The sequence below is a fragment of the Myiozetetes cayanensis genome, unplaced genomic scaffold, assembly GCF_022539395.1.
Source record: "Myiozetetes cayanensis isolate MyiCay16 unplaced genomic scaffold, myiCay2020 scf5-8, whole genome shotgun sequence".
In the NCBI taxonomy this organism is placed as follows: domain Eukaryota; kingdom Metazoa; phylum Chordata; class Aves; order Passeriformes; family Tyrannidae; genus Myiozetetes; species Myiozetetes cayanensis.
Genome location: NW_026087742.1, coordinates 87,294,175 through 87,319,228, shown reverse-complemented (window position 1 = coordinate 87,319,228; position 25,054 = coordinate 87,294,175). Strand labels below are relative to the sequence as shown.

Below are 25,054 nucleotides of genomic sequence, written 5' to 3'. Positions count from 1 at the left end.
TGTTCTTGTTTCTTAGTTACTCTTTGAAATGTCTCCCAAAGATATCCTGCTACATGTCTGCCTTACATCAACTTAGGGCTTCCTTCCTTTATTTGAAATGCTATTGTTTTGTAGTCTCCTGTAACTCACATTACCATCTGACCTCTGTCTGAATTGAATTTCAAACAGATTTAATTACTGTCACTTATCTATTAACTTCCTGTGCCTTTGCAATAAAAAGTTGCCACTAACACATTGCCAGAACCTGCTGAGTCATCTGTGTCCTCCTCTGTTTCTTTCCCAATAGATATTTGAATAGTTCAGATCTCCAGTACTGGCAAATCTTTAACTCTGTCTTAACTGTGAGACTGATTATATTCCACTTTGTATTTTTAAATAAAAACATTGAAGTATTCTATCTTCCACCTTTTCTGGACTTCGGAAGAATCATATCCAATCAGACTGTGCAGCCAAAACCCTCTTAATATTCCTTTCTCTAGTCTCTCCCATATCTTCATGAATCATCATCCTAGTATAATCTAGTTACAATATTAACTGCCCAGATTATAATAAAATATCTCACAGTATGTTGTGAAAAAAAGAAGAGAAAGGATATAAGAAGCTGCAGAATAAAGTGAAAAATAATATGAGATAAAGATACAAGGATAAATTGTATCTTATATAAATATGTATTTGTAGTAGTGGAGCCCCTGGTGGTCTAGGGGTAAAGGCGCCGCGCTACCACCGCGGAGACCCGGGTTCGATTCCCGGTCAGGGCCACTCCCGGGCAGGTGGGGCTCGTTAGCCCTTAAAGGCAACCCACCTACGTCCTAAGGACCTCACTGCCACTGTCCAAGCTCGCTTGGCCCCGGCAGATGAACCTTAGGATTAAAGGGTGGGCTCAGTTCCGCGCACACTGTGTCTCACCTAAAAAATCCAATGCGCAGGCTGGAAGGTGGAAAGACCTTCCCCAGATCTTCGCTCGCGAAGACTGGCCATTATTATATTATTTGTAGTAGTTTTATAGCATGTATATATAGAATAATTTCAGAGGGAATATATTTTATTTGAAGTAATGGAACATCAAATCTTTCTTTTTTAAAGAAGTTTTTAACTAGTACAGATTTTTTTAATATTTATTTGGAAAGACTTTTTTCATGTGGAACATATTTTTCTCTCTGACACAACCTGTGAGCTGGAAGTTGACTACAACAAAGTATATTTCTCACATTTCTTCCATTTTCTCTAATTGTGTAGTGTGTCAGGAATAACATAAGCAAATCAGTACTACAAGTTGCAGGAGACTGGAAAAATCTTTGATCCAAAAGAAGGCAATTAGCCATTTAGAAGGAAATCTGAAGCTTTGCTATGGAATAAAAAGGAGTATGGAAGAGCTGCCAGCTGCTGACAGAACTGACAAAAACATCAGACACTCTCAGTGCAAAGGAAGGTTTTAAGGTAAGTGAGGACCAAGGTTGCATAAGGTGTTACCTAAAGAGTGTCAAATACAAAATGAATTGCACAGACTAGAATTAGGATCAAGAGCTGTGGCTATAAATAAATAAATACTCTGAGTTCATCAAACACAAAAAGCTAACAGACAGAACTAGGCGCAATTAGTTTGTTACTTCATGTGAAGTACTAGAAAAGGAGGCTTCAGGCGGATTTTCTCCATCCTTCCCAAATTTTCCACTTTCCAGGGAGGAAGAGCTGTGATGCACTCCAGGAAACAGACAGAAACAAGACAGAGGGAAGGGAGGGAGACAGGGTTGGGGAGCTCCACTCCCTGATCTCTGGGATGTGCCTGCCTCCTAAATTAGCCACTCATCAGAAGCAGCAAACCGTGCCAGTCACTGGAGCAGACACTCACACCCTGCCCTTTACCCTGCCGGCACAGCCTGGCACACCATGGCACTCCCATGGAGTGGAGTTTCAGCTTCCTTGATCTAAAAAACAGCTTAGATCTGGTGTTTTCCAGGGCACCTAGGGCTATGACTAAGTCCAGCTTTTCAGGTTACCCCTTGTTGCCAAATGTCTCTCTGCAGAAGTCTGAATATCGGCACAGCTGTAACAGCACATCACTCTCTAAACCTGCGCTTCTGTGCACATACCAGCATCCAGCTGTGGGAACTTAGGAGATTTTTTAGCCCATACCGAATTAGATCTGGGGGGCTAGAAATAGCTAGAAATTAGGAGATGTAGTTGTTGTTGTCTTGGATCTACAGACCAAGGTTCAGGATAGGCAGAACTCAGATACACTGTAAGTTCAGGGAGAAACTGTTGACATTTAAAGAAAAATGTGGTGCTTCATTCTGTAGGTCTGGTTGGCCTAGTGCAAGCCAGAGTGGAGAATGGCAGATGACCTCTGTCTTGAGAGATGTGTGACAGAATATATTTCAAAGCCAAATACAACCTCTCCTCTTTGTACATGCAGAGACATTTGTATATGCAGTGTAGAAGGATGCAAGCTAAAATGCAAAGTGCTGAATAGTTTCTAAAAAAAATAGCTCAAGAATGCAGTTGCCTCCAGCATTAGCTTATTCCTTTCTATAAAAAGTGTAAGTTTGTTCCCAGACAAGGATGGAAAAGTACCTCTTTATGGGAATCAAAGAGTTATTTTCCAGTTTAGGCAGTCATCATCTGGCAGACGTCTGTGGAAAAGCTTTCCTACACAAATGAAGCCAGGAAAGCAGTACAGATATACTGGCTGAGAACATATGACACAGTTTCATATTTTGTTTCCTCATAGCCGAATTGCAAGAGACAGCTAGCCTAAAAACAGGAAAGAGAGAGACAAAAAGTGTCAGGGTGGAGACTGAGACTGGATGCAGTCAGAAGTGGACCAAGGCAGGGACTCATAAACAATGGTGGAAGGGTCAGGATCAGTGGAAGAGGCAGTCACGCAAGAGGCAAAAAGTAGACGTAACACCATAATCCCTAATTTTCAATGGCAATATTTTTCCATGTCCACCCACGAGGAATATGTTACACACTGCAGCACTATTTCTCTAACTGACATCCTCCATCCCTTTGATACCAGCCAGGCCTGGCTTGACTAACAGACCAACTTACCACTGTGATTTTTAATAAACAAAAAGCTATTTTAGGAAAAATATACACACAGAAAAAATATGTTTGAAGAACACAAATAAGATTGCAAAATCAAGTCTTCTGAAATTATGTAATTTAAGAATTGAGGATTGAGACACATTAAGACAAACTCTTTAAATACATGATGCTTGATATTCTTTTTCCACCTTGGAGACCACACAATGGCCCAAACCATGGAAATTTATCAGACCTGCACCATACAGGAGAGTTGTTCATGGGAGGGTTCCTTTCTTATTCACTGTAGTTAGTAAAGGATGAAGCAGGGGTTGGAGTAAAAGTGAAGTTAGCAAAGGATGAAGCAGGGGTTGGAGTAAAAGTGAAGACTATTTTTTAGGGATGTGAATATTGCCTTTGAGAATAAGATTTAATCCCTAGATCTGCCACAAAGCTCCTTTGAAATGATAAACAATTCACTTAAACTAACTGCTCATGGGTGATTACTAATGCTATACCAATCCTTTGACAATCAGCTGAATCATTAAATTATTTCTTGCAATTGATGCAGCAAAGAAACTTTGAATTTATTGGTCAAAGAAGGTTAGCTGCATATATTGCTGAGTAGACTGGTTGTTATTGTCCCTGATAAACACAAAGACATTGCAGATAAGCAATAGTTTTAAATACCTTAAGAAAGCTTTCCTGAAGGATTTTTCTTTCTTCTTCTGTAGTAGTATTAATCAGAGTCATTATGTTGCCAAAAAAAAAAAAAAAAAAAACACACACACACACAAATAAATGAATAAACAAATGAATTTGTAAGTTTCATCTAGGCAAAAATTAGGAGAACTCTTGGGTGCCTTCTTTCTTTCTTTATATCATGCACTTGTCTGTATTCATTATGAGGTATAGGAACATAAATCCCATAGAGTAAATATAGCTTTGGAAAACAGTATTTGAGATCCTGCTTTTAAACTCTGGAGAGCCACAAAATTCCAGCAGTGGGTGCATGAGACCCAAGTATTTGTGATTTTGTGAAATGCAGTTTCAGGCCTGTGAGAGGGAAATAAATAGCTTAAGTTCACTAGATAATTTTTTTTTAATAGAGTGTATTAAACTATTTAATAGTAAGTTAAAAAAGTCTAAAATACTTTAGAGGGATGCATATGTCTCTCAGATTAATGGAATGCCAAACTAAAATATCCAAGCTCTTGCATTGGTTTTAGTTTAATTTAGTTTAATTCTGCTACGTCCATTAATAAAAATGTAAGAAAAGCCAAGAATTTTTCAGTGTAAGAGGTCTAAACAAATCCCATGTGAGCAAACAAATCATATGTGGCAAACACACTAAAATTGCCAAACCATGCACATATTAACTAGTTGTCCTAAAAGGACAAGCTCAGACCAAGTGGAAAAAGATGCATTTATGGTAGTCACTTCTCAACAACCTACTGTGTTTCATTAGGAGTCTGGCATTTATTTTCATAACCTAAATTTAGCTGTCTTACCTATAGTCATCACTCTAAAAGCATTTTATTGACATGAGAAGTGCAGAAGTTTATGTTATCAACATCTGCATTTAAGACAACTCCATTACAAGTGCCTTGGCTCACATTATTTTATTGTAATACACAAATACCTTGTGGTCTCTGATCTCATGCATTAAAGCTTTATTCACATGGAAAGGCTGAATAACAGCATATGACCATATGACCACAAACATCCTTTGAGTTAGTGACATATTTTTGTTGGTGTCCAAAAAAATAATTACACACCTAATTTCAAGTTAGGTATATAGCAATGAGTCAAAGGCTCCCACCTCGTGAGCCAATCTGAACAGGCTCAGCTCTGAGGAGAGTGTCCTTATATTAGCAACTAAGGTCAAGGTAACTGCACCCAAACACCCACACACAAAGAATGCCCAGGTCTGGAGCACTTGGTTGGCTGGACATCACCTGGGACTTTGCTGACCAAAGGAAATAGCCTGAAATGAAGAGAGTGCCACAGAGGTAGGGATGTTCCTCTGCTATAACAGAGGTGGAGTCTGGAAGGCAGACAGGGTGTCCTGAGGAAGAGAGGAAGCAGGAGGACTACTGCTCACAGGTGAGCTGCACTGAGACTTGCCTCTTTCCTCTCTCTCCCATCCCACCACCCTGAACTGGCTCATTATTCAGTTTAGTCCTCTTACATCCACTTTACTGGAATATATGCTACAAACATAATAAATGAAAGGAAACAGAAAAAAGGGGAATGTTGAAACTGGACCTAGAGGAACTTAGGATATTATCTAAAAATTATGTTTTGCTTCTGCAAACAAGTTGTGGCATTCTCAGACCTCTTCAAAGCATTGCATCATAATAAGTTGCTTTAAATAATAACTAGATTAAAGCTCCTTGATGTCTTTTAAAAATAATTTTTAAGTAGGGATTTAATTAGTTTTCTTAATCAAAAAGAAACAAAATGGAAGCAAATGCTAAATATGACAAGCACTACATTGCAGAAGCGGTGACTGACACACACAGTCTTAGACTGCCTTGTACAATCAGTGTGTCCCATATTGGGTAGACAATGAAAAACTTGAGTTACTGATTTAAGGAGGGGTGAGGGAATTTCATTTGGGTAAATTCTGCTTTTATAATTAAAGTTTAAAAAAGTCAGCATACAGAAATAGGCAATAACCCTGAAATGTAATCCCATAAACTATAAAATAGTTTTGACAAGCCTCCAGCAGTCATGTTTCAGCAGCTGGTTTCTATGCCTAAAGAACTCTTCCAGTGCTGGGAGTTGGATGCCTATGCCACTTATCATTACTGCACTCTTTGCTCCTTGCCTCCAGTGACCTGAAGTTCATGGCAGAGGCATCACTCCTGCTGCTTGCAGTCTAGAGATCCTGCTGGCCTGGGCCAGGAAGTTTCTGGGATCCTCTCTGGGGCAATGTTGCTCCATCATGGTTCCCCGTGCACATCCAAGAGTGAATGGCACAGAAGCAGCCACCTAAGCAGGAAATTAAACTAGCAGAAAGCACCATTCAAGAGAATGAGGGGAGAAGGACATAGCAGTGTTTAAGGGCCTCCTTCTTGTCCTCTTCGCATAACACAGAAACTTGGGTCGTATGAAGAGCTAAATTATCTCTTACAACACAGTTTTGTTTAGAGACTATTCACTCTCTCCACCATGAAAGCCAACTCTCATTATTTTCCAGAGACAACTATCATCTCCCAGCAGAGTTTAAAACAGGCTAGAACTTTGGACATGTCTACAAAGACATATCCAGCAATTGTGTTCAGTGTTTAATTCTTTTGATCTTCCAGCCCTTACAAGCTTGTAAGGTCTGTAAATATGGGCACTGGAGATTTAACTGAGGAAATAATAATAACAAAATAATTAAACTCTTGGATGGCATTTTTATCTTCAGCCATCCAGCCTTTTTTCAATGGAACTAAAGATTACAAAGCCACAGGACATGATTCAGCCGTGCAGGAAGACCTCCTGCTGTCAAATCTTTTTCATAGCTGTAACCACTCCAGGCTTAAAAGAATTTCTTTTCCTACACATTACTCTTGCTGAGATGCTCTTTCAGGACCTCACTGCTGCAGTGATTAGAGGCCAACTTAATTTTGGTCATGCATTTCTTATTCCCATCTCCTTCATTAGTGGAAATAATTACAGGCCCTTGCTTTTTTATTCTCCCTTTAGATGAACTTATGGGCAGTTGTCATGGCGAGGCACAGGATAAGCTTATGTTCCCTATTCTCCCAAGTTCTCCATTCCCCAGATGTCCTTGCAGCGCTTCACAGCTTTACCCATGGGAAGCCACTGTCTTCCACTCATGTTTATGTTATCCCATGCAATCCATATTTCCTAAATGGCGTCACATTAACATTGTAATAAAATAATAATAATAATAATAACAGCGGTAATAATAATGCTTATATTTTCTTTCCTATCAAGGAGCAATCAGCCATAGAGTTCTGCCACTCTTAGGTGGAGATGTGAATCTCAGCTCTTTCACTACTGTGCTTACTGGCTTAGATTCAGCTGATAAACTACCCATCAGTTTTGATCAAAGGCAGGGCCTGTGTTTCTTCCCTAAGCAGATAGCTCTTCTCTACTCACAAGAAGGGGGCCTGTAAAAAGGCTGAAGAGTGACTTTTTACAAGGGCATGTAGTGACAGGAAAATGGAGATGTCTTTAAATGGAAAGAGAGTAGAGTTAGATTTGCTGTTAGGAAGAAATTCTTTACTGAATGGGTGGTGAGGCACTGAAACAGGTTGCCCAGAGAAGTTGGGGATGCCCCATCCCTAAAAGTGTTCAAGACCAGGTTGATGGGTTTTTGAGCAACCTTCAAGTGAAAGTGTCCCTGCCTGTGTCAGGGGAATTAGAACTAGATGATCTTTAAGACCCCTTCCAACCTAAACCATTCTATGATTCTATAAGAAGGAGGCCCTAGTCTCCAGCATCCAGAAACTAGCAGAGTTGTAATGATGAGCTCAAAGAAACCACCATGGTTCACCCACCGTCTCCTCTGGAGTGTTCTCAAATCAGCTGAAGATTTGAGAAGGTAAGGCCCAGTCAAATCAAAATAAGGCCCAGTGAAAGCAAAAATAGTGGTAGTAACATATCGAAGGTACATGTAATGATGCCCTTTAATTATTTTGTTCTGTGTTGTCTCCAACTTGAAAGCCACAAGTTGCTTGAGAGCCTTTTTTTTCAAGTAAACAAACAATATCAACCATTTCCAGTCATAGCCTGGCCTCTTTAGCACTTATGACGAAGCACATTTGGGAGCCAAAGCAAGCAAGCAGGATGATTCATTTATCCCAGAGCTTCGCAGACAGATAAATGAATTCTTCATAATCAAGGAGGAACAGGACCTCTACAGCGTTAAACAAGTAGTACCGTTCAAGACCCACAGGACTGAAAAACTGGCAATGCCTCATTATCCACAAAGTAATCAAGATGTGCATTTCTATGAAATTTACGTGCATATAAGTGAAGTCCCTGTGGTGCTACTCAAGAGATGGCAAGTCAGTAAAAACAGTGAGAAAGGGATGGCCTTCATCTCTTGTTGGGGATGTGAGATGAAATTTCAACATGCTGCAAAGGAGTTTGCTGTTAACACTTGAAGTCATCGTCAGATTCTGAGACCATTAAGACTGGTGCAAAAGCCTAAAATTGGTAGGAGGGACACCCAATTATAAGAGCCAAACTGCACTTCACAGTTAACAATGAATGGATGAATTTCCCAAATTCTAACAAGCCAGCTTGGATCTATGTGAGTTTTTAAAAGTTTCCTCATTATTAGGTGCCTGGCTGAGGAATTTCAGGAAGAGATTGATATGTCCTTCTTGAAAACTTACTGGTGTTACATTTCATCTGCTTTACTAAGCTCTTTACATCATGTATACTAGTTAATGTATGGACTGATAGAGACTACAATTTCCAGTGCAATGAGTACACTAAAGCAGACTAATAATTTTTATATATATATATATATTTAGTGATTTTCTTACCAATAGCCTGTGTTTGTCCACTGGCAGAAGGGTGGTTTTATGGTATTTCATTTCTATATAGTAATTTTTTCCAATCTTCTGCTGTAGCCCAGCAGTGCCTGCAAGAAGCAGGCGGATGCTGCCTGCTTTGGGAATTGAGCTGGCTGAGTGTAGTGGAAAGGGTAGCAGCCTCTGCTGTCCCATGCATGCCCAAGAGCCCCCTGCTCATCTGCAGTCACACAGCAGGCTTACTTCTGGTGCCAGAAGGGCTCTGTGTACTGCAGCCGCACACACAGAGCAGCTCTTTCTTTTCCTCCAGTAAAAAGAGGGAAAAAAACTTTGGCAGTTCATGACCACATGGTCTGTGAGCCACTAATGTTTTTCCAAGGCACCAACCAGATATTTTCAGCCTCTTGGTTGGATTTCACTGTATATACCTCTGTGCCTGCTTCCTAGCCTCTTACAGTATTTTAATTTAGCATGAGCCTGTGTCCTTGCTCTGCACAGTGAGCTGCCAGCATTGATGCCATTTCCCAAGAAAGCCCAGCAGCTTTGACTACTGAATGGTGTCTCTGGGCTTCTCTGTTTCTTTTTATAACCTCTGATAATCTGAAATCCAGCTATCCACAACCAATCGTTCCTGTAATGCATGGTGGTTTCTTCTCCTTTTGTCATAAACTGGTGGAAACAGACAGGCAGTTCTAAGATGCAATTCATCCCATTTATTTTAGGCACCAGAGAGAACTCTTCCTATGGTGATTGGAGAGGAAACATCAATGGCTAGCTTGGACCATCTGTATTCCTTTTGGCCATGTGAAGGCTGGATGAGAGGTACCACACCCCACGCTATCTTTAGCGGCTACAAGGTTATGAGTGGACAGGGAGTTCTTAGCTCCAAAACATAAGACATATTTCTTATTTTGTTTTGCTCTGCTGGGCCTCTTGCTTTGCAGACTTCAGTGAGAATAATCATAAACACTTTCATTGGCTGTTCTCAAACTTAAAGCATTATTCCTGATTTCACATGGTCCTTGCCCTCCTGCATGAACACCTTCCCTCTCCAGCTATGAGAATAAAAAAATGTGAGCTTCTTGTCTTGATTGGCCAAGATAAATTCACAAATTCTGTGCACAGGTCCAATCCTTGTTTCCACTTGCTCCCACATTTGTTTACGACCTTTGTTTAGGAACGAGCATGTCTAATTATTTGATGCTCTTAAATTTATGTTTAGGGGCTTTTTGGGGGCTACACTGGTCAAACATTAGTTATGCTACCTATTTAGATGGATAGCTGATATCAGGATCACATATGCTGAATAAAACAAGAAAATAATTGTTAACTGAACTTGTTTCCTGAAAAGAACTACTTGCATGAGCAGCATCTGTCCTGGATGCTCACTCATGCCAAGACCACGGTACATCGGCATCCTCTGTGAGTGTGCCTTTGAAGCTGTTGCAGATAGACAAGTTCTCTGGAAAATGCTGTAAACCCACATAGTTCTAGAAACGGGGTGGCCTTGTCTTCCTTACATCCTTAATTTTTCAAAGGAGAAACACTGTGGTGCAGAGCCCTGGATCCTTCATGTGAAGTGGTATTCCCTAACACTGTATTTCTTTTCAGGTCTGATTATAAACCAGTAAAACTAAGTCCTCAGTTTCAACTTGCCTTGAGATTCAGGACATTTCCTTCTCAAAATACATGAAGACTAACGACTCTGAACTTCCAGAATGGACCTACCTAAACTACAGTGACAACTAGAGTTCTCTAATTTTGAATGAAAAAAAGTAGACAAAAATCTTGCCTTTTGGGAAGCTGAACAAGACGGATCTCCCCACCTGGGGAGCGCATGCTAAATTCACATCTCTACAGTGACAGTCTGTAAACAGAAGTCTCCCCACAGAAGCCAGTAGGTGAACGGAATACTCAGACAGCTGGAAGGCAGAGAAAGACCACCCGATGTCACCTGCCCAGAATGAGCCCAAAAACTTGGGGAAGTGCAGAGCAAGGACAGCCATGAACGTGGTGGCAGTCAGGAACAGAGCTTGGCCCATCAGGACAGTCCTCCTTTGGTGTGACCAGGCACAGTCACAGGGTGAGAGAAGCAGCTGAAGAATGCAGCTCATCCTGCAACCCCACAGAGCAGGGGTGACTGTGCCTCCAAGGGACAAGTCCCTCTGCAGCGGAGCGCTGAAAAATCACACCTCTCCAGGAAAGTGCTGCCATCCTCCAAGTCCCATCTCATATCTCACATCTTTCTTCACACACACCTCACACACCAGCATATTGCTTTGGTTTTTATTTGTTTTTCATTTTTCACGTAACATTTTCAAAAACAATGTTGCCCTTGTGTATAATGATACAAATCATGTAAAGCATTTACATTATGTAGGCCGCTTATTCAAGCCTATCTGTAAAATATCTACCCAATATAGTTCACTTGAACAAGTCTGCTTAGGAGGAAAGCCTTCAGAATATTACCAGACCAATAGTTAGATAAGCTAATATCACTTCATAAAAGATAAGCCTTTGTTTCTATACATTCCTTTTGTATTCAAGGTGCCACTGAGTAACATCTATTCTCTATATGCTTAATCTTTATCTCACATTCACATTTCTTTTTCCTGCTCCAGTTTGGAGGAGGATCTGAGGTATTTAACTTGCTTATGGCACCAGCACTCCACATACTGAAGTCCTGCTTCTTTTCCACTACATAGTGAAATCCAACCTTGTACCTATAGCTGGATGTGTTATCACACTACTCCTGGAGGATACAGATGGAAAGGAAGAACAAATCACATTTTGAACTGTTATATTTATTGACAAACCTAATTTATTCTCTAGCTACAGACTGGTGATTGCTTGAAAACAATGAGCATTTCTGATATTTTTCATGTTCCTTCCAGCAGTGATCAGTTCATCTATAGCTTTCTTCTTTCAAAGAAGAGATATCCAAGTGGATTGACTGGTTTCCACAATTGCAGACATCTTTTTCCCATCTGCCCATAAAATATATGTAGTCTTTATCATCATAGTTAACGTTCTATGCTTGGAAACAGTGAATTCTGTAGTCTTCTTTGGTTGCACTTGACTCAGACTGTGTCAGAACTCTAATCTCCATGTGTTAGAATATTTAAAGAGAGGCTTTGGCTTAAATCTCATTACTTGTGAAGGTTCCTGCTAGTAGATAATAAAGGTTTCCTAACTCAAGCCACATCCTACTCTTTGAAGTTTTTCCATATATTTATTGGACTCAGAGCCAGTTGTATAAGATGGTGGAAAGGAATTAGATTATGGCCTTTCCCAGTTGGACATGAGCTGTTCATTTCCCTAGTTTGTTATTATTTGTTTCTTTGAAGTCAGTGTTTTTCCTGATTTTTTTTTCCCTACGGAGTTTGAAAAACCTCTGGGATGATTTACATGAATAAAAAGCTTTATCTTGGGAGTCTGTGAGAGGTGTCCGTTAGGGATCTGTAAAAACGTAGTCCTTTAAGGCAGGTTCTCTTCCCTCCCATACACATGAGGATAATACATATTATATGTCTTGTAACTATTTCTCAGCTATTATAAGGGGTATCTCTTTGAAGAGGAAGTGACCAAGTTGTTTTACTCCTTCTGACCGTCAAAGTACAACATGGTCAATGATTGTTCATTGCTCCCTTCTGATTTATGTCAAGACTAGAATCAAGTTAGATTAACCTAATAGGCAGTGCTTTGCATCATGAGTAATCAATTTGCGCACTGCAATTTAAAGGACACAATTTGAAGCTACACCAGATTGGTCGCAGAAGGGTTTGGAGGCACAAAAGGGTGAGACTCTACATTATTACTGGCAATCTGTCCAACTACTTCCAGGTTTTATTAGTCAGATGACTCTCAAAACCGAAATTTTTTCCTTGGCAAAGATAACAACGTGTTACAGCTGCCTATGAATCTCTAGCTATGACATATTAATAGATAAAACGAAACTGAATATTCCAGTGTACAGTTATCTGTTATGCAGATGTAGTTATCTCTGGGGGAGGAATATTCTGAAACAGTTCATTTAAGCAAAGAATAATCCAAATGGTGACAAAAAATCAGTTTTTCTGTGGAGAAGTTCATAGATATACAGTTACCATAACAATTGCATTTGGCTCTGGAAAAGGGAAAACAAATGGGTCTTTTTAGGGGGTTTCTTTTCCTTTCGTAAAAAAACCCAGTAAGTTTATTGGGTGAGAGTACTTTCCTTTCCCTACCTTTCCCATATCCAGAGCATGATCCCAGTATTCTGTGTTCCAAAATTCTACAGATTGCACCCTAGCTTCAAAATAATAGAATCAGGTTTCCTGCATCTAGGCAGCATAAAAATGGAAACTTATATTCTTAACTTCATCAGATCATAGAAGACTTGGAGAAGAGGTAAAGAGCTGATATATATCTGTCTGCTGGGAATGCAGTGTATCAGGTCTGAAATGCTCTCTATGCCTCATATGAAGATAGCCATGGTGATTTTTTGTTCTGTTGGCAGCTGGAGAACCAGGCAGAGCTTAAACCTTTGCTATTCTATATCCTTTATCGTCTCTCTGCTTCCAGCACTTGTGCACGTATATCCCTCCCACGATCATACAGGCCAATGCAATGGGAATCATTGCAATGTACCAGGACAAGCCAACAGCTGGAAAAGTAAAGAATAAATATTAATATTAAAAAAACAAATGACGAAAAAACAACAAACTCCCGGGAATATAGTTCTCTAAGTAAAAGGAGGAGGAGGCGAAATCACAATAAAAAGGATGTGTGCAAGTTAACCTTCGAGCATGGCTTATTCACCTGTGAAAGGAAGAGGTCTATTGACTGAACACTCTGGAAAATGTGTTTATGAAGATGGGAGGAAGAATTCGAAAACAACAGAGGGTGAGAATTTAAAGTTCAGTCCTTTGCATATACCTGACTCTTCCCAACCCCTGATCAGAGTGGCTGTGTGCCACTTGATTTGCAGCACACAAATTGATTTGTTAAAAGCAGAGACACTCCAAGATGGAAGTAAAAGCACTGCGTGAAGCAGGAGTACATAACAGCCAGTCTACCCACAAGCTGTGTGAATAATTTTCTCCTACAGAGGTAGCTTATAAATTAGTAATGATCAAGCCAAGATGCTGAACTTCTTCCCAAATACAGCTAATTTCTAACACCAGTGTCTGTCCAGACTATTTTTTATTATTCCGACATATACTAGTACATGGATTGCCTCTTTTGTACTAAGTAATACCTGTGTAGCTCATGGAAGACAAGGCCAGCATATTCAGCTAAATGAGTACAAATCCCTCATCATAGAATGTTGGAGAAAGTCGTAACTCACAATGAAGTCTTAAACTGCCTTTCTAAGACAGTTTGAGCAAACTTTGGTGATTCATCAGCCTCATGCAAAAAAACAATTACCATTGCTTCACACTGTTTTTACAGCATGTTCTTGGCCAATGGTCTATCATGCTGCAATATTAATTGCACTGAGCTTAAGTCTTCTCTTCCCCTCACTAGGAGCCAAAATAATAACACCCATCATAATTTATACTTCTTGTTGTTTTGGTGGCAGTCTGTGCATGAGGAAAAGGAACACTCAAGTAATTAATTCTGTTATTATCCTTTCTTTCCCTACTTGCTGAGGAACTAGAGGAGCTCTGGCCCTGCTACACCCAAAGGGAATTTGCCAGTAGTCCCACTGAAAACATCATTTTACAAAGTGTATCTAAATTGGAGTCTTATTCAATAAACAGATACTCCAGCACAGATGGATCCTTACCCCTGCATAAAATGTCAGTAAATGACCCATAAAAGGTGTATTTTGTGAACAGACTATATCAAAGACTACAGGTGAAAGAGTCAACCAGACTTTCCCCAGGCAATAATTCATCCTGGCACTATCTCTGAAAGTATAAAAGGCTTGGATGATATGTCAGTATCAGAATAATAATAACAATTATTCAAAATAAACAGTGAAAATAACTACCTTCCTGCTTGACCCTTGTTGGCAGTACTTGGTAACCGTATCTGTTCTGGGCCAGACAGGTAAAGTCTGTGTAAAAGTCCATTTCTTCAACAGAATCAAAAATCAATGGTACTTCAATGAAGTTTTCACCATTTTCTACAATTTCTCTGGGAAAAAATAAGAAAAGTTTAATGTTCAGTACTTTTATAAGCTATCTTTTCTCTATTTAATATGTTCATTCTAAGAGCACAAGAAAATGCATTGGATATTGGCTCATTTCTGAACTAGTCACACAGCATTCAAGGACACATATTGTCTCCCAGTCCAGTTCTGCTAACTATTTGAGTCTCAGGTGGCAGTACCCATCCTGCACGTTTTGGAGCCTACAGGAGAAAAGATCTGAATTTGTCTTGCAAAATTAAATAAAAGAGAAGGAAGAAAGGCAAGTAGAATTCTGTACATCTTTAAGCTCGCTACACAGCATTGGGCAAGGACCTAATTCCTTCTTTCTGATCACCTCTTCATTTCTGAAAATAATTATTACTACCAGATGGAAGAGGACATATGGAGAACATAAACCTGTAAATGCTCTCTCAGAAAACTCAAGCACCATTCCTGTCTATCACGTGCCCCGAGCCAAGAGCTCAATACAAGAAACTGTCTAAGAAGTTTCCAGCTTATTTCAACATTACTGTTCCATGAGTACAACTATTTGAAAATGGTTTTCTAGCTGCAGTCAAACACAGTCCCTTGGTATATTTAGTCATTGCTGGACCAGTTGTCCAGCTGCTCTTTAATGATCTGATCATGAGCCTGCATTGTACCATGGCAGTGGAATTCCCTGGGCACTCCTCCCAGGTCTGTACCACAAGAAGGCAGGAACATGGCAGTAGGCTCTTTGCCAGAGATTTCTGCAGGGGATTGATTTTCTTGGTGGTATTTGAGCTGTTTTGCCATGCTGCCATAATGGGGGCTTCCAGCAGAACTGGAGTGTCTCACGCACCGTGGGTTCTACATGAACCTAAGACATGGTCACTGTCCTTGTGCAATTGCATAATAATATGTAACAGCAATAATTTTAGTGATAGTCATAATCAAAGTAATTTTTAAAGTCCTAGTAAGAAAGTACATGTGTGCTCTATTCTAAAGCCTGCAGAGAACATTTTATGGTTCCTGACCACAGGTTCAATGCATTTTCACTTATCCATGTAAGATTATAAACTAATGCTCTCAATCGTGCTGGGGGGAACAGGAAAACACATAAAGGCTTGGGCATACAGCTGAGTGACCACGTTACCTCTGGCTGCAGCATGACCAGGTTGTTATCTGGCACTGGTGGCCACAAATGGCCAAAATCAGCTCACATCCATAACTGGATAAACACTCTTGTCCCTCAAAATACAGAAGCCACATCCCCAGTCCTTGTTGGAAGTGGTCCCTGACCCATGCTAAACCCTAATCAATAGCCAGGAACTCCTTGGGAAGGTGCTCTCACCTTTACTTCAGATCTGTCTGTACCCCATTTCATTACCTGGCATTCAGCTGCACCAAGAGCCCCTGTTGCACTGCAGGTTAAAACAACAAGCACAAGGAAGCACTTTAAGCCAGACTTACTGTCGTTCTCCCTCTGTAACTCTGCTTTGTTTATAAACCACATCAACACTGGTGTCATTTGCCAGCCATTCAACATCGGTTTGAACATGGCTGCTCAGCCCAATAAACACTTTGCATGGAAGAGTCATCTTGGAGCCTGCCAAAAAAACAAAGATTGAAAAACAATTTGGATACATGCGAAGAACTACTTTTTCTTCTCATGAAAGCCAGCAACTCCAATGGGAGATCACGTTCCCACACATGTCAAGCACCACTACATTCAAAACTGAAGTTAATCCCCAGATTGCTTTTGATCCCCCACTCCTTGGCAGAAAGCCTCTTCAGTTTGGCAGTCCTTCCCAGTGCTAACCACATCAGTTTCCTATTGCAACAGTTAGCAACTCTTGCACTAAACACATTCCTCAGGAGGCAAAGCTCTGTTCCTGTGGCCTTGCTCTTTCTAATATACTGCGGCCCAAAGGGCACCGTGTGAGTTACCCCTCTGGAGCAATTGCATAAACCAAAAGTGCAGCTTTGCTTGGAGATGCTGTGGGCAAGAGCGTTCAGCTCAAGGTGGGACCTCCAGGGATAAAGTGACTGTGCAAAAATGCTGAAATTTTGATACAGTTATTGTAACTCAGAGTTAAGGATAAAGAGGCTCCAGGCTGGTGTGGATCTAAGGAAAACACAGGGCTCAATAATGCAAACAATGTTATTATTATACCTGGGCAGATGGTCATAAAAGGAACATAAAACACTACATGGAGGTAGACAGGGAAAAAAAACAAAACAAAACATCAAATAAACAAACAAACAAACAAAAACTTGTTAGGCCTACAATGATGGAAAGAAAAGTATCAGGGAAAACTAACACATCATAGGACAGAGCTGTGCATATAGTACCCAAGTTAAAAAAGTGTAGTGTAAAATGTGTCTGGCATTCTCTAGGAGGAGGAAATGCAACAGAAATTTGTTGTCATAATGTAATCTTTAAACAAAAATTGAGATCCTATCAAGGTACTTGCTAACTAAAAACGGTCTATTTCAAACAGTAAAAACACAATGAAAAAATGTCTCTTTTCAAAAGAGTGAGATGGCTCATTCAAAGCTACCAGATAACCAGATCAATTTGAGAAAATATGAAAAAGAAATGTTCTTAGTGAAGGGGGAACTGTGGGCAGCTGAGCTAATGGTGTAAACATGGTTTTATTGCTTTGTAAGGGGCTAAAATCTACAGCAATTCTGCAGCTTCTCCTGCCTGGAAGACAGCATCTGATTGGAGACAGTAAGAAACAAAAATTATTCCAGCACTGACCCTCAGTTAAGATAATTGAGATCAAAGAAGCTACAAGAATTTACACCAACAAATTATACCATAAGAGGACCTGCTCTAATTTTTATCTGACTAGGTGTTTCCAGAAATAATGTTGGGCCTTACCAAGAACAGCTGATGTTGTCTTTTGCGTTGGATACACAATTAATGGGGTAATTTTCTTCTCTTGTTCTGAAATCAGAAAGAGGACAGAGTCAGTGCTATTGCAAAAGAAAACGTGGGCACGGCCCCAGAACTAGAAACGTGACACTTCGCTCAACACCTGTTGTCTTCCACGAAAACATGTGGTTATTAAACCCACCGGCAAAAAGCGGCATTCCCGTTCCAAGCCCAGAGACCCATGTTCTGGTTCTCAGGCAGGATCCGGTTCTCATCCCGATCCCGAGGGATGCAGCACAAGGAATTCACGGCACGCCCGCCCCCTGCTGGCCGCTCAGCGCAGCAGCGCCACGTCCCCTGCGCGGCCCCCGCCGCTTTCACCCCCTGAGCAAGAGCGTCTGTCCTCGCCCTCAGCGCCTCGCAAGTGCTTAACTCCTGACCTCTCCGACGCCCTTTGCAGTGACACGGGTTAAAAAACACGAGTACTCTCAGGAGCGACTCCTGTCCTGCCTGGGGTGCTGTGGGAGCCCCATCAGTGCCAGGGCAAGCACTCACGGTGTCCCCCTTCCCTTGGCATGCCGGAGAGATCAACCATGACCTCCTCTCCCCAGTTCCATTAGCAAAGAAGATGTTTTCTTACGTAATGCAATGTTTCAAAGTGTCAGTCATTGAATCATAGAATCACAAAATGGTTTGGATCGGAAAAGACCTTAAAGATCATCTAGTTCCAACCCCCCTGCCATGGGTAGAGACATGTTTCACTAGACCAGATTGCTCACAGTTCCACCCAACTTGGCCTTGACCACTTCCAGGGATGGGGCATCCACAACTTCTCTGGGCAGCTTATTCCAGGACCTCATCACCCTCACAGGAAAGAACTTTAAAAGAACTTTATCCTAATATCTAATCTCAACCTGCCCTCTTGCAGTTTGAAACCACTCTCCTTTGTCCTGGCACTGCATGCTCTTATAAAAAGCCCCTCTCCATCGTTCTTGTAAACCCCCTTTAGGTAGTGGAAGGCCACAATTAGGTCACCCTGAAGGCTGACCTCTCTTTTCCAGGCTGAACAAACCCAATTCTCTTAGTCTTTCCTTGTCCAAGAGGTGCTTCATATCTCTAATCATTTAATATTGTATTTACCAACAGTCTCCAGCTGAATTGTCCTGGTGATTTCATACATCACACCTTCAAACGGAAATGACATCTTGCAAGTGTAATAGCCAGCATCTGCTGGTAGCACAGATGTCATGATCAGAGAAGCTGAACCTTTCAGAATGACAAATTTTTCATCGTCGTCTTCCAAAGGTAGGGCATCCTGGAGAAAGGACAGCAGCTGGTGTTATGACTCAGATATGGTTACGCCCTGTGTAACAAAATTAATTATCCCTGTCTCTCTGTTATTAAATATCATTGGGAAATCTGAACAGTTCCACTTCCCCACCAAAGGGCAAGTTCTTTTAATGTGTATCTATCTCTAAAATGCTCTGTGGCACTATATGAAGTGTGAAGAATTGTTATTTTAATCTATTTACAATGTGTGTGCATAGTTCTTCAATAAAGAGTACATTTTAAAATGGAAAAGGCATAATACACTCTTTTCTGAGTCCTCTTAAGAGCAATCAGCCAAGATATTCTTCTAAGACAAAACCATTTTAGTACCCATGAAGATTTTCACTATGATATCACTTTCCATATATGACCCTGTAAGACTAATATTCTAAGGTGTCCTTTGAAGACAAATACTAATAATCATAAAGGTTTTCACATAACTATTACTTACCCTACATACCTCATAAACTGTTTTAAATTTCTGCTCTGTATCCCTAAGGCTGTCTTGGGAACACTGATGTTCCTGCTCCATGAAGGCAGGGCAGCTCTTTCAGGCAGTTGTAATGAGAACCATATTGAGGGGGGCAGCCTTTTGCTTAGATAAAGTGGCTTATATCCCACTTCTGAAGGGAATCCTCAGCAGCACCATTTTACTGGTGTGGTACCAATCCCAACCTAGGCACTGCTGTATTGCATCCTGTGCTAAGACAACAGCTGCATGAGGCAGAACATGCAAACATAGCATAAATAAAAGCTAACCAAGGTACTATGAAAATACAAGAAGGACCCCCTGTTCTCCAGTGTGAAATTGTACAGATGAGAATGACAAATGAAAGATATTTGACCTTTGATGCAAAACCATGGTTGTCTCTTGAAAAACCACAAACTGGCAAGTTAGGCAAGAGAACATTCTAAATAAGCATTGTGTAATTAACCTAGTATTTCCAAATGCTGTATTCTGGTTGATTAATGAAAGCTACCCCATCTGAAAAGGGAGGAAGCATCCCTGGGAGGTCCTAATTTATGGGGTTCACTACAAGGGCCATAAAAAGAAGCACAGTGCCAAAGGGAAGAGCTTGATCTCAGGTGGCAAACCCTGGAGTTGGGTAAGTAATCTATCCTTAAAAATAGCTGCACTGCCTGTGAGAGCATACAACATGTAGAACACTTCATCCTATGCTCAATCCACCCCAGACTACCTTTCTTAAAATATATACATCTACCCCAAAATTCCTAGTATATTACAATGTGCTCATGACTTGTCCAACACGATGTTCAGGAGAAACATCAAGTGGAGATTTATGTGCCAGGTTGAGATTAGGCTATACACAAAAAGGAGGTAAAAGTTCTACCTTGTACCACTTGAGCTCCAGGCTTGTCCAGTTTGGTGAAAAATCCCACAGGTCAGGACAAACAATCTTTCCAGAGGTGAAAGTGAAAAGGACCTGGGGATAGGCAATCTCCTGAGCAGCTGTTTTCTCCACGACTGTGAGGTGGATGGAGACTTCTGCACAGTAGGAGGAGTTCCTGCAGACAGAGGAGGGAGAGATGAGCACCCACCAGTGACATGGGGAACTTGAGTGACACTCAAGGTTTCCTCCTGGCTCCATTTCTTTCCTTAGCAGTTTCTAGAAGGTCTGAGATCATACCAGGAGGGATGCTGGAAAAATCACTGGTACTGTTCTTTTGGCACAACCTGAACATGTGACTGACACTTGTTTGCCTTGGACATTCAGTCTTTTCTTTTTTGTTTGCCAAGTTCCCTGTGCACCCTTAGACTACAGCATGTTTTTAATTTTTTCACCTGAACAGTAGCAGGTATGTCATGAAGTCTCCACCATTTCCTTGGAAAAAGTCCTGACTATGAAAGCCCTAATGATGAAATAAAAACCTTAAAGCATGTATTGAAATACATCTGCAGTCACCATTGCACAACCATAGGCGTTTCTGTGAGTACGTGTCATATTGTGTAGAAAAGAAGACATTCTGGCTTTGAAAGGTTTGCAATATTCAATTTTCATTCTGGCTCCAAGTGATAATCCCTTCCAGTCTCAAGAAGGACCCAACTTGGGAAGACAGATGCTTAAATTCTGTCCTCTGCAACCTCTGAAATCCTGCCTTGGAGTTGCCTCTACCCAGGGCAGTGACTGACCCTTGAACGGGCCAACAAAACCAGGGGGTTTGTGCTGCCACCTCCAGGAGAGCAGCGTGGGCTGCAAGCAGACAGCCTGACACTGCTGCCAGGGCACTGTGGCCATCTCTCACTTAAAGGCCAGATGCCCAAATCCAAAATACTAGCTTCATAGAAGCAGAGACCTCTGATAGTTTGCCTCTACTCTCATTTCATAGTGTTGAAAAAAAAATCGGATGGCTTTCCCATAGGTTGATTTGCAAAGGAAATACAATTTGCTTGTACTCTATTAACACTGTAATAGTGTTAGCAATGAAGTTATGTACTCGGCTCTTGCATGGCTTTTTCAAATGTGTTTCAGGGCATTTTACTATAGCTGTTAGTAAAACCGCCATAGTACTATATGTTGACAAACTGTGGCAGAATAGTCCAAAAAGGGGATTAAAAAACACCCTTGAAGGTCTCAGGCACTTTCCTGCTCTAGAACAGTATTTGCAACCTTTTATTGCTTTGGCCTCAGTATCAGTGTCATCTCTTCTGCTCCACCCCTTCTCACTGCTGAGACATGTGGAAAGGCCAACCCAATATGCTGAGCATGACTTCTCCACCGGAGTTCTACCTGTCCATCTCTTCTGCTTTTGACACACATCATTCACAAGGTGTCTCTTGCCAGCAAAGAAACCGTGCTTTACACAAGCAGCTCCAGGAATGTGGAGATACGTTCTCCACTATAAACCCCAGAGCAAGATGCCAGGGATGCACTGGGAGGCTGGTTGGCTGGCTGAAGGAGCTTGGAGGGGACAGGAATCTGGGACACCTTCTGGAGTTCGGGCTTCAAGGGGGATGGGGGTTTTTGCCTTTTTCAGTTCCAAACAAATCCGGACCCTGGTACCTCTTTTGAAATGGTACAATGGCCTGTCAGATTGTAAACACTAAAAAAAAAAAAAAAAAAACCACCCAAAACTACCAACAGGGCTGAAAAAAACCTTGCCTGAAATTTCCACCCAATGCAGTATCACAAGTCTGTTATCAATCTAGTAAATACACATCGAGTCTTGGGAAAGGTCTTCCAGCAATACCAAGGCAATCAAATTCTCATTTAAAATGTGAAGGAGAAATAAAATGAAGAGCAGGGATAAGGAAGAGGAAAGAAGGAAGCCACTGCAGAGACACAGTGTTTTAATATATGTTTCAAAAGGCAACCTGAAGTGCAACAAAGCTATTTGCGTCCTGCAAAATCCCTTGCCTGCAGCATGTCCCACTTGCCGTAGCACAAATTCTTTATACACTGTTTTCCTATGAGATCATCACCAAAGCAGCAATCCCACCTCACAATTTATCCAGCTTTCAGTATATGTAACTGTAGGAGACACACAATGCACTTAAGATTCTGACTTTCCACATTTTTTTCTCTAAGAATGTCAGCAAGGAAATGATCTTACCCAGAAATGCTCTGAATATAACTGGAGTTTAAAATCAAGGTAATGCATTTTAGACATAGTAAGCTTGTTAGTGCACTGGATTTTCTTTTAAATTACCCACCTTTTGGTGCAGATATATACTCCTGAATCTTCTAGCATCGCTGGTAAAAACCAGAGGGCATTTCCTTTTGCCCAGATTCTTGGATCTTCATCTCTTCCTGATATCATGGTTTTTGAACCATTTTTATACCATGTGATATTAGGGGTCAAGGCAGAAAAATCCAAATGCTTGTAACTGGGGGAAGGGCACTTCAAAACCACAGGTTCTCCATGCAATTCATAGTAGTGTTTGAAAAACACGGTGTGATCTGGGCAGTTTTCTATATAAATCAGAGATATTTTTACATTACTGTCAGACAGGCACATTGAAAAGAAGGGTGAGGGAGACAGAACAAAAAAAAAAACAAGCCCTTACCCATGCTTTTGACTTTTTGGAGTCTGAAAGCAGAGGCACCTGCTGTGCACATCACCAGGACAAAGAAGAACCCACACATTTTTTTCCACAGGAAATTGGAAGGGGAAGGTCGAGGGAAAGTCTTTGGAAATCTACAAGGAAATTTATTACAAGACAAATGATATAATGAAAATACTCAATATTATCTTAGCAGTTAACTGCTCTTTTCCTTACACCAGACCTGGGGAGCTTTGGTTCACCCTTAGTGAGCAGAAAGGTGTCTTCATCCCTAGTTTAAGAAGGCTGACTTGTGAAACCAGAGCATCTGTCTTGGCACACACATATCACTTCTGTCTTCTGTCCCTTCCCTTTCACTCCAGGAGATGAAAACAGCATACCACAAGATGCTGCTCTGTCCCCACAGCTTTTCAGTGCAACAGCTAAGGGTGGAAAAATCTAGTTCTGCTTGTTTTGCAATAGGATCTGACTGAGGCAAGGGTCAGCTGCTTCGAGTGAGCTGTAGTGGAGTAGCTTGGGTGAACATAGGAGCAAAGATGCATCAGAAGAGACTTTGGTTCTCTGAAACCATCACCTCAGGTGTCTCCCAAGGTTATATGGCCTTCACTAAATCCTGTGTCACTGTATCTTTCCCAGTGTGGCTACCAAAGTAGGCCAGCTAGTGTGGATCAAGCTGCAGGCAAAATTCCTGCTATAACGAGGGCCAAGCTTTCAAAATCTCCAGAAAATGTTTCTGTTAGGACAAAAACATTGATCCCCATCGCATCCACACCCATCTTGCTGGTGGTGCTTAAGTGAGTTTTCAGCATGGACACTACTACATATGTTCTAAAAAAAAAAAAAAAAAAAAAGATAAGGAAAATCCTGAACAACTTGTCCTGAAAATTAGATATGGTGACACTAAGGAAAAACAAAACTATCCGCTGCCAGTCATTCATCAGACATCATCTGCATGGGCCTGGCACGGGCCCAGCAGTTTCTGTGGACATCACTGCATGCTTCTGCTCTGCCACAAGGCTTCAGCTGCTGCTACTCAATTGATATTGTGTTATCTCAGTGTGAAGCAGGCAAAAATATATAAAACATGCTGCATAGAGGCACTAGTTTATGCTCTGTGTAAGGAATTTATCAGCAATACAGTACACGTAGGCACATGATACGTACTAATTCCATTTTATATACAGAAATGGAAATCACATACATTTAACATTAGCCTAACACTATGATGAATATTAAATGACTGGACAACTACTTCAAATCATATCCAAAAACAAAATAACATTTCTACCAATATAACATAGCCATATTCATAGGTATTCACCTTTGGGCATCTTCTGTTTATCCTATCACTCTCATATTTATGTCATGGTTTTTATCCAAATTTCTTCCTGTTCTGGTAGCTATACTTATCTAGCATCTGATAGTTTGACTACAATAAACTATTTCCAGCTTATTGCCATCTCTGCAACACCGCAAAGCCAACCTCTTGCTCAATAATACTCTTTCATAACCATGGGTCATCTCCCCCACTGCTAGATCTGCAAGGGTTTCCAAGGGCATTGGTATGGAGCTGTAGTCTCTCTCAGCTGCACCTGGACTAGGTGCTAATGGCATTAACAAGCCCCATGATTCACACAGATACCCTGTAACAGGTGAGTTTCTCTCTTTTCAGTTTCTTTGCCTGATGAAAACACTTGGTTGTTTTGTTCATAGCTGTCCAATTCCTTTGCTGTAGTAACTAGCAATCTCTGTAAACTGTACACAATTTGAGGGTTTACGGGAGGTTTTCATTCCCAAATTTCCATCACATTCACTTACCTGTGTTTCTGCAGTCTTTCAGCAATTAGGTTTTCACAAAGATGCTATCGTGAAAATTGCTAGTGAGGACCTTATATAAGGTTTAGCTCAGCACGCAGCGGAAATTTGTCTCTCATTGCCCAATCAGATTTGTGTCAGAACCAAACGACATTTTAGACACAGCTTTCTTTCCTTCCGTAGAGTGAGGATGAGAGAAACAGAGGCACAGAGAGAAAACGTGTTTGGATTTCCCAAAAAAGGGGAAATAACTGCTAATGACTAATTTTCCTTCTTTCTTACGAGTAGTAGCTTGCATACACTCATGTCTTCACGTGACTGTTTCATGCTCTACCTCAAATAAAAAATTCTCACACAAAAGGTGTTCTGCAGCATAG

At 40.9% G+C, this 25,054-nt stretch overlaps 1 protein-coding gene and 1 non-coding gene across 2 annotated transcripts; one reads left to right on the top strand and one right to left on the bottom strand.

Moving 5' to 3' along the window:
• The first annotated feature begins 685 nt into the window (after positions 1–685).
• Positions 686–758, top strand: TRNAG-ACC (transfer RNA glycine (anticodon ACC)). The gene has a single exon. It is a non-coding gene; the product is annotated as a tRNA-Gly (tRNA).
• A 10,058-nt stretch (positions 759–10,816) lies between these two features.
• On the bottom strand, positions 10,817–24,712 carry IL1R2 (interleukin 1 receptor type 2). The gene is made up of 9 exons (XM_050332499.1): positions 24,681–24,712; positions 22,866–22,996; positions 22,512–22,770; positions 20,191–20,365; positions 18,650–18,824; positions 17,516–17,581; positions 16,099–16,234; positions 14,506–14,651; positions 10,817–13,173 (listed from the first exon to the last, which is right to left on the bottom strand). The coding sequence occupies exons 2-9, from the start codon at positions 22,942–22,944 to the stop codon at positions 13,046–13,048; spliced, it is 1,164 nt and encodes a 387-aa protein (XP_050188456.1). The 5' UTR covers positions 22,945–22,996; positions 24,681–24,712; the 3' UTR covers positions 10,817–13,045.
• Between the last annotated feature and the right edge of the window lie 342 nt (positions 24,713–25,054).